Source organism: Rosa rugosa, chromosome 2, assembly GCF_958449725.1.
Source record: "Rosa rugosa chromosome 2, drRosRugo1.1, whole genome shotgun sequence".
Taxonomy (NCBI): Eukaryota; Viridiplantae; Streptophyta; class Magnoliopsida; order Rosales; family Rosaceae; genus Rosa; species Rosa rugosa.
Window position 1 is genome coordinate 30,935,980 of NC_084821.1, and position 10,662 is coordinate 30,946,641.

General features: G+C 38.4%; 1 protein-coding gene across 1 annotated transcript; it reads right to left on the reverse strand.

Annotated features, from left to right (window-relative positions):
- Positions 1-9,248: 9,248 nt before the first annotated feature.
- LOC133730627 (uncharacterized) lies at positions 9,249-10,454 on the reverse strand. The gene has a single exon (XM_062158181.1). The coding sequence runs from the start codon at positions 10,452-10,454 to the stop codon at positions 9,249-9,251; it is 1,206 nt and encodes a 401-aa protein (XP_062014165.1).
- Between the last annotated feature and the right edge of the window lie 208 nt (positions 10,455-10,662).

The following is a 10,662-nucleotide window of genomic DNA, read 5'->3' on the forward strand; positions in this document are numbered from 1 at the left end:
GCTTTATGGCCTCAAGGAGGGGGATGTTGATTTGCACCTTCTTAAAAGTTTCCAAGATGGCCTTTTCGGTCTCATCCTTCTTGGACTTAGCATATCTGCTTGGGAAAGGCAAAGGAGAAGAAGATGGATTAGCAATAACCGAATTGAAAGAGTTAGAAACATGTCCTTGAGTATTCGGTTTTGCATTGAAAGGTGGAGACGTCACTTGAGCCATGGACGTTGCAGGGTCATCCTCCTCCTCTATAATGGACGTTGAGACCTTCTTGGGAGGCTTTGGAGGATCTACAAGGGTCTTACCACTCCTTGTAGTGACGACTTTGGCTTGCTCAAAGTGAGGATTAGGGATAGTGCCACTTGGAAGCTTCCCTTGCTCATGAAACTTACCCATAAATTCCACAACTTGACTCATTTGCTTCTTCATCTCATTCACATCCGTGGATATGGCATTGATCTGATTCCCATGATGAGTTTGACCTGCAATCAAAGCTTGAGTAGACTTAGTTAGAGTTCTGATCAATTCATCATTAGAAGAAGAAGAAGAATTTGAATTATAATTAGAATTGAAAGGAGTAGGGTTAGGAGGTTGAGGCTTTTGATAAAAGCCTTGAGGACGTGGTTGGAACCCTTGAGGTGCACTTTGAACATTCTCATTGTCCTTCCAACGAAAATTAGGGTGATCCCTCCATCCAGGATTGTAAGTGTTCGAATATGGATCATTCCTAGGACGTTGGAACCCTTGTTGAAAACCTATGGCGTTGACACCTTCTTGTCCTCCTTCCTCCATGAGTTGAGGGCATTGGTTAGAGGCATGCCCTTGCATAGAACAAACTCCACACACCATGACTTGTCCATGTGATCCCTGAGAGACAATAGAAGTAAGTTTGTTAATTTTCTCTTCCAATTGAGCTAAAGTACTTACCTCATGGACCCTTTCACGTGTGGTGGTGGTCTTGGACCTAGAGTTCCCATATTGTTGTTGATTCAAGGCCCTATTCTCAATAAGGATCATTCCAGCCGCAGGCTCCTTGTCAACAAAAGATCCACCAGAAGCTGCATCTAGCATATCTCTTTCCAAAGGTGTGAGACCATCATAAAAACAAGTGAGCAAGGTCTCATCCTTCATGCCATGTTGAGGGCATTGAGTGATAAGAGACTTGAACCTCTCATAGTATTCTGCGTAGGACTCATCTTGCCCTTGTTGGATGCCACTTATCTTCTTCCTTAACATGATGATGCGAGATGTAGGAAAGTACTTCTCAAGAAACGCCTTCATCATGTCTCCCCAAGATGTAATTCGTCCACTAGGCAACTCGTAGAGCCACTGTTTTGCCTTGTCAGCCAACGAAAATGGGAAGGCCTTCAACTTCAAAATATGCTCATCAGCTCCTTGAGGCTTCATGCTAGTGCAGATGAACTGAAATTCCATCAAGTGGTTGTTGGGATCTTCCATAGGGAGTCCATGGAACGTAGGAAGACGATGAAGCAACCCAGACTTCAACTCAAAATCAGCTGTTAATCCCTCAGCTGCAGCAGGGTAGGTTATGCAGGTTGGCACTCCCCCAGGTGGGATGACGGATGTAGAGAGTTGCCTTATGGTGAGAGCCATTGGTGGTGGTGGTGGTAAAAGTAAAGGTAATGGAGCGTTGGGTGGTTCTTGATGTGGTGGATGTGGGGTATGTGGTGGTGATTGATCAGATGAAGCGATTGAAGCAGCTGATCCTCCTTCTACTTGATGCCCTTCACTATCTATTTCAAGCTCACGAATTTGAAGTGGAGTAGAGACTTGAACGTCAAAGATATCCGAGTTCTGCTTCAACCTCTCAATTCTTTCTTGAATGACGTGGAGGGGCGTTTTGGTGTACTTGGGTGGTTCAGACGATCCAGACATTCATTGATCTGTAGTAAAACGAAAGAACAAAGTTAATAAGGTATAAACAAGACGTGGACCAAGGTGCACACATTAAAACGTCACATATATGCAAGTATACACAAGGCCAACGAAAATTTTTTATAGTGGTTAGTTACAATCTTTTACAACTTTCGAAATAATCAACTTTAATAAGAGAATTGTAAGTCAAAGTTTAGACGTGCGGCCCAGAGATTCTAATGTTAATACAAGTCTCCCCTCCTTAATCTTTTGGTAACTCTTTTCACACAGAGCCAGGTAGTAGAGGAACGATTTTGGCGGAGCTCAGCTCACTTGATTGACAGGGGACGAAACCCTTTGTCAGCACTTCTCGTATCCAATCAACCTAGACACTCTATGCTACTAAGGTGCGCCTACTTGATAAAGGAGGTTGCTTGACAAGTATTAATAAAAGAACTCTCACCTATTCCGTTATGACTTACTTTCTTCTTACCAAAACCAATTTTCTCGAAAATTGTCTAAGTATATGATTTTAATAAAACATCATGGACTATTGTTTTGGACGTGCGGCCCAAGTCCTTGTCTTTACACATATTTTTTCGCAAATCCTTTGGGCAACCTTACTGAAAATGGCCTGTGCGGGGGAGGACGAGCACGAGAGGTAGAAACCATTTTGGCATTGCTTTTCTGATTTCAAAACCCGTCATGAACGTTGTCCCCTTCCTAGTCACCATCTCACATAGGCTATACTTACTAGGATAAGGGAAAATTTAAGTGCAAGACATTTTTCAAGTGTTAACAAAAGCCGCCCTCAACCTTAAGAGACCTAAATTAGGTACTAATAAGGGGTTAAGGCTAATGTCAACAAAAGAGACTTCACCTATTCCATAATAGTTCATAATCCCTTACCAAAATCATACCTTAGTGGCGTTTTTCATCACATGAAGACTTTTCAATCCCCGGCAACGGCGCCAAAAATTGATACGTGCAAAGCATCGCCAATTTAAACCCTGAAAAATATCATCATTAGTATAGAGCAAATAGGGTATCGAACAAACCGGGGATTGAGGGTGCTAACATGTGAGAAACAAATTAAAGAATAGAATATACAATTTACGAAGTCAAAGAACAAACATATACAAGTTCACGAAAATATTACAAGTTTACAAGAACAAGCATGCATAAATTTCGAACAACAAAAGAAAAGAGATAGAGAACATACATACATTCACACGAAATTAGAAAGAAAAGAATGAGAGAACAACAAAAATCACAAGTATATATATAGGCATGAACGAAATTAGAGAGAAAACTAAGTTAGAAAAGGTTTTGGAATCCCACTCCTATTTATACACAATTTACAAATCCATATCACATAGGGAATCCATATACAACAAGGATTACTAATTATTATTTAATTAGAATACTTAATCTCTAAGAAAACAAAATCCCTAAAAAACACCAAGAGAATCCCTAAATTTTAGCAATCCCTAAAAAACACAAAACAAATCCCTAAAAACCACTAAATTAATTCCTAGAAAACACTAACACATATTTACTATTCACGGATTTAAAAACAATTTTTTATTTATTTTACTATTTATATGAACATGCTACCTAAAAACTCTAAGTTAATTTTAATTATTTACACAAACAAGAAAACATAAAGATGGGGGGTTTTTTGAAGATTGAAAACTAGAATTTTCGAAAACATTAAAAGAATTAAAAACAAGAAAACGTTTTATTTTACAAAGGTGGGAAAAGAAGGATTTTTTCGAAAACAATTCATCAAGAACCTTTCAAGAACAACATATTCATGCATCCCTTAATCTTGTTAATTACCATGGAACATCATCAACCAAGAAACAAAGATCAACGCAACCAATGTCCCCTATTTTACTTTCCTTTACTTAGTCAATTAAGCAACGCACTTAATCCAACATATTTCAAACGCAGGTATCACACAATCAACGCAACTCATGATCTCATGCATTCAAATCATTAAGAACAAGTGAAAGTTTGGTCAATGAACATGCAAATCTAAGTACTCAACGCAAGTCAATTCATCACATGCATAATCTGATTTCGACCTTTGTCCAAAGCCTTTACTACTTAAGTGAATTAGGGTTACAACGCATAAACCTAATTACTAGCTCCAATTACATGCAATCACTCTAAGTTTCGAACCAAAGAACAAGAACATGCAAGAGTTTTCCATAAAACAAAATCAGATCATCATTCCATAAAATCGGCAATCAACAAGAATCAAACACACATAAACACATCAAACATTGAAAAGACTATCCAAATCGCATTCAAAAATCAAAGTATCAAATCATTGTTTCGGTTTTACACAAAAGAAATTCAAAAACAGAAAATCTAACTACAAGAACACTAAACCGTGAAGAATACATATGGAAGGTGGTATGAACAACCCTTAGAAACGTCCCAAGGTCCAATGCAGATCCAAGGCAGCGGCACAAAGTGAAGATCACGGCAAAAGTGGAGGATGGCACGGCTAGGAACTTGTAGTAGCGAAAACCTGAAACTCAAGAGCACCCAAGTGAGAAATCGAAATTGTGGAGAAAATTGTTAACCTTGAGACGTCTAATACACAAGGTATATATAGGAGAACGTCTCAAAGCACTCCCAATTCGTTTCTACTTGACTTCTCCAAGTTCTTGTTGATCTAGGACTTGTTTGGCACAAAACAGATTTCCGGCAGTCTTGACCTCAGTGCACTAAAACGGCCATAACTTCCTCTAGAAAATAGATATCGACGAGCTGTAAAAAGCTCTGGAAACTAGACATCTGTAGCTTTCCAACCATATAAGGATCATAATTTTCTGAGCTCTGAGCGATTTTCTATGCTCCGTTGAAGTTGACTGATCTGCACAGGCAGTAATCCGAATCTGTAATGGATTTGACTTTTAAAGCTTAACTTGAGTCCAATTCGATTTTCCTTCACATCACATGCCTCCCACATGTCTTCCACGCCTTATTGAAGAATGAAACGTCAAGAACTCCCTAGAACCTTCAAGAATCTCACGGCAATTCCAATCCATACTCAACTAGAAATCCAAACTCCACATTGCTTTGAAATCCGAATTCCTTGTTGCTTTCTCTTCCATGTGCACGGCATATGATCTTCTTGAGACTTCTAGATACTTCATGAACGTTCCAAGGCTCTCCTAGTATGAGTAGAACTCCATATGCAAGTAGGTTTCCTAGTTGAATACTGCTTTCTTTTCCGAGATGCTTCTACACTCTTCCGGAACCTTCTTGAGTAATCCTTATCCAACAGGGACTCCTTGTCACACTAGGTTTCCTTATCTGAGTAGAATTGGGTTTCCTTGTCCAAGTAGAACTCCTAGTCCAAGTCAGCTTCAGACTCCTACTTCAACTGGGATTCCTTCTCCTAGTCAAACTGGGAAAACTTCCATTTCTTCATTTTTCTTCATTTCTGCGCCACTTGTGCCTTCCTTAGCCATTTTTGGACTTTGAGACTCCATTTTACCTGTAAAAACACTAACTAAGTTAAATTGATCAAGATAAAGGAAATAACTTGGCAAAATATAGGGTTTAAACATTATAAACGTCGCATTTTATGCTCCTATCAGTTGGACACAAGTTGTGCTTTAAAAGTCAAATCCATTACAGATTCGGAAATCTGCCTGTGCAGATCAGTCAACTTCAACGGAGCGCCGAAAATAGTTCAGAGCTTGGAAAATTATGATCTTTATATGGTTGGAAAGCTACGGATGTCTAGTTTCTATAAATGTTTACAGTTTGTCGATAAATATTTTCTAGAGGAAGTTATGGTCGATTCAGTACACAAAGGTCAATCTGGCCGAGAATCTGTTTTGTGTCAAAGAAGTCCTAAATCAACAAGAACTTGGAGAAGTCAAGTAGAAACGAATTGGGAGAGCTTTGAGACGTTCTCCTATATATACCTAGTGTATTTGATGTTTCAAGGGGAACAATTTTCTCCACAATTTCGATTTCTCACTTGCTTTCTCTCTAGTTTCAGGTTTTCACAATCTACAAGGAGCTTAGCCGTGCCATCCTCTTCCATTGCCGTGATCTTCACTTGTTGCGATACCTTGGAGCTGCTTTGGGTCTTTGGGACGTAATTAAGGGTTGTTCATATGCTTTACCGTACATATATTCACGGTTAGGTGTATTTGTTAGATAGAATTTCTGCTTTGGATTTTCTATGTGTGAATCTAAACTTTTGAGTATGCAATCTTATTTTTGGATGCTATTTTGATGTTCTTTTCTATGATTGATTCATTTATGTGTCTTTGATTCTTGTTAGTTACCGAATATGGATTGATAATCTGGTTTTGTTTTATAGAAAACTTTTGCATGTTCTTGTTCTTTGGTGGCCAACTTAGAGTGATTGCATGTAATTGGAGCTAGTAATTAGGTTTATGCGTTGTAACCCTAATTCAATATGGTAGTAAAGGCTTTGTACAAAGGTCGAGATCAGATTATGCATGTGATGAATTGACTTGCGTTGAGTACTTGGATTTGCATGTTTATTGACTAAACTTTCACTTGCTCTTAATGATTTGAATGCATGAGATTATGAGTCGCTTCGATTGTGTGATACCTGTGTTTGAAATATGTTGGATTAAGTGCGTTGCTTGATCAACTGTGTAAAGGGAAGTCAAATAAGGGACATTGGTCGCTTGTATCTTTGTTTCTTGGTTGATATCTTTCCATGGTAACTACAAAGATAAAAGAATGCATGAATGAATTGTTCTTGATTGGTTCTTGATAAATTGTTCTTCAAAAATTCTTCTTTTCCCACCTTTGTATAGAAACGATTTTTATTCTTTTAATGTTTTCTAAAATTTCTGTTTTCAATCTTCAAAAACCCCCCATCTTTATGTTTTCTTGTTTGTGTAAATAAATAAAATTAACTTAGAGTTTTTAGGTAGCGTGTTCATATAAATAATAAAATAATAAAATAAAAATGTTTTTAAAAAATTCGTCAATAGTGTCTCCGTGAATAGTAAATATGTGTTAGTGTTTTCTAGGAATTAATTTGGTGGTTTTTAGGAGTTTGTTTTGTGTTTTTTAGGAGTTCCTATTGTTTAGGGATTCTTTGGTGTTTTTTAGGAAAAGTAGTTAGAGTTAGTTTTGACTTAGGATTTCTTGTTTGACTTGGTCAATAATTTGTTTTCTTGTAGATTAAGTAATTCTAATTAGTGTATGACTAGTAATCCTTGTTGTATGTGGATTTCTAATATAACTATGACTTGTAAAATGTATTCTAGTAGGAGTAGGACTCCTAATTTAACTCTAACTTGGATTCTTTGTAAATTTCGAATTGTTGTCTATATATACTTGTTATTTTCGTTTGTCTTGTAAATTCTTTTTCTTATTTTTTCACATGTAAGTACCCTCAATCCCCGGCTTGAACGATCCCTGCTTATTCTATACTAACAACTACATATTTTCAGGGTTAAATTGGCGATTGCTTTTGCACGTATCATCCTATCATCCAAGAAAAGAACGAACCTCTCTCACAGAAGTGGGAGGGGGTAAGTATCTAACAGAATCTACTTTAGCTTTATCTACTTCAATTCCCCTAGCAGATACAATATGCTATAAAACTATACCTTGAGTTACCATAAAATGACATTTTTCCCAATTCAAAACAAGGTTAGTTTCAATGCATCTTTCCAAAATCAATTCAAGATTACTAAGGCAATTATCGAAATCTTTTCCAACCGAAAAATCATCCATAAACACTTCAATAATCTTTTCAACGAAGTAAGAAAATATGGAAAGCATGCATCTTTGGAACGTACCTGGGGCGTTGCGAAGTCTAAATGGTATTCTACGATATGCAAAAGTGCCAAAAGGGCAAGTGAAGGTAGTCTTCTCTTGATCCTCTTGAGCTATCCAAATTTGGTTATATCCAGAATATCCATCAAGAAAACAATAAAAAGAATGACCAGCTAACCTCTCAAGCATTTGATCAATGAAGGGCAATGGGAAGTGGTCTTTCCTTGTGGTGGCGTTGAGCTTTCTGTAGTCAATACAAACTCTGTGTCCAGTCACACTCCTTTGTGGCACAAGCTCGTTCTCCTCATTCTTCACAACCGTGATTCCACTCTTCTTTGGCACTACTTGCACAGGTAAAACCCACCTACTATCCGAAATGGGGTAGATGACTCCACAATCCAAAAGCTTTATCACCTCCTTCTTGACTACTTCCATCATTAGAGGGTTGAGGCGCCTTTGGGCCTCTACTGTGGGTTTCGCCCCCTCCTCAAGAAGTATTCTGTGAACACAACGTGTAGGGCTAATTCCCTTGATATCTGCCAGAGTCCATCCAATAGCAGTCTTGTGTTTCCTTAATATATCCACCAACTTACCTTCTTGCTCAACCGTGAGCTTTGAGGACACAATTACTGGCAAGGTGTCGTTATCTCCCAAAAAGGCATACTTCAAGTAATCCGGAAGCGGTTTAAGTTCAAGTGTAGGTGCCTAAATCATTGAAGAGACAGGTTTTTTAGTAGATAACTGAATTGACAAAGGTTTAGGAACTTTACCTACAATAGGTGGCGTTGACTCAAGGTAGGCCACACTCTCAAGCACCTTGTCATCCAAGACGTCCTCCATGGCTTCTTTCAATGGAATTTCCTTACCTTTGCTAGAATAACCAAGTCCTTTTTCCATGGTGGTGAGCAAAGTATCCTCATTTATTACTTCAAATATTTTTTGAGCAAGAGAGTCCAGAAGATCAGTAGTACTAACAGAGTAATCATTAGAAAAAGGATATCTCATAGCTTCAAAAACGTTGAAGCTAATAACTTCACCATCAAATTCCATAGTCAAGGAGCCATTAAACACATCAATCTTGGTCCTAGCCATCCTCATGAAGGGTCTTCCAAGCAAAAATGGCGTTGAGTTCTGAGGAGACTCTCCCATTTCCAAGACATAAAAGTCTACAGGGAAGATCAAGCTATTTACCTGCACAAGGACATCCTCAACATACCCTTTCGGATAAGCATTAGATCTGTCAGCTAATTGGATAATCACATTATCAGATTTAAGCTCACCTAGGTCTAGAGATTCATAAACACTATAAGGCATAACATTTATAAAAGCTCCTAGATCTAGCAACACATTTTCGAATTTAGTGTTACCAATAGTGCAAGGGATAGAAAAACTTCCTGGATCTTTAAGCTTTGGTGGAAGCTTTCTCTGAATCACAGCTGAGACGTTTTCAGACATTTTTACTACCTTTTTCTCACGTGTACGTCTCCTAGTGGTGCAGAGCTCCTTCAAGTACTTAGCTTACTTAGGGATTTGAGTAAGGCACTCAATCAGAGGTATGTTGACTTGTACCTTCTTAAAAATCTCACAAAATTGCTTTTTCCTCCTCCTCCTCCTTCTTTGATTTTGCAAATCTGTTTGGAAATGGAATAGGGGGAGATGGATTAGCAATAACTGAACTTTGAAAGTTAAGATCGTTACCTTTAGATGGTTCAGACATTGGAGTAGCTTGTGTCTCAACCTTAGATGTAGCAGGGTCCTTCTCAAGTACCCTATTGGAGGACTCAACATTATCCTCTTCTTCCTCAATCACGGCTTGGGCCTTCTTACCTTTCTTTGGTGGGTCCACAAGTGTACGTCCACTTCTTGTTGTGACAGCCTTAGCAAATTGGGGTTTTGGGTCTGACATTATACCCATAAAGCTCAAAACTTGACCCATCTGTTCCTTCAATTCCAATATGTCCTTACTATGACCTTGTTGATTCTCCACAAGTGCTTGAGTAGAACTTGTTAAAGCTTCAAATATCTTATCATAAGTAGGGTCAGAAGTTGAGTCAAAGTTGGAAGAAAACTGAGGCGTTTGAAAGCCTTGTTGAACATAGCCATTAATAACGTTGCAATCTTCCCAGCCTTGGGAGATTGGTTTTCCATGAATGCTAAGTACCTGGCTCACAATTGAAGTAAGTTTGCTAAGCTTTTGATCCAAAAGATCATAAGTACTTACCTCACTTACCCTCTGCGTTGAATTACCAAGGCCTTCATATTGTTGAGCATTTATAGCACGGTTGGCAATCAATTTCATTCCCTCTGATGGTGTTTTGTCTACAAAAGCCCCACCACTAGAAGCATCTAGCATTTGTCTATCCAAATGGGTGAGTCCTTCATAGAAGAATTGTAGGAGGTTCTCGTTCTTGAAGTTATGTTGTGGACATTGTGATAACAAGGCCTTGAACCTCTCATAATAAGCTGGATAAGTCTCATGCACATCTTGAGTAATTCCTGTGATTTTCTTCCTAAGCATGATCACACGTGAAGTGGGAAAATACTTTTCCAAAAATGCTTTCCTTAATCCTTTCCAAGATGTAATATGTCCTTCAGGCAGCTCATATAACCAATCCTCAGCACGATCCTCCAGAGAAAATGGAAATGCCTTTAACTTGAAGAGTTCTTCATCAACCTCTTGGGGCATCATACTTGAGCAAACAAATAGAAACTCCTTCAAGTGTTTATTAGGATCTTCAACGTTGAGGCCATGGAAAATGGGCAGTGCTTGAAGTAATCCAGATTTCATTTCAAAGTGAGCAGATTTTCCATTTGCAGCAGCAGGGTATACAATTGCATTAGGGATCCCACCAGGCACATTGGAGGACACAAGGTCCTTAATAGACTAGGTTCCTTCAGCCATTTGATTTTCCTGGAATTCAAAGAATGAGTTAGTAAAGTAATGTTGATAGGAGCATTTTAATGCGACGTTTTAACTGCATTTCCTTACATTTCTT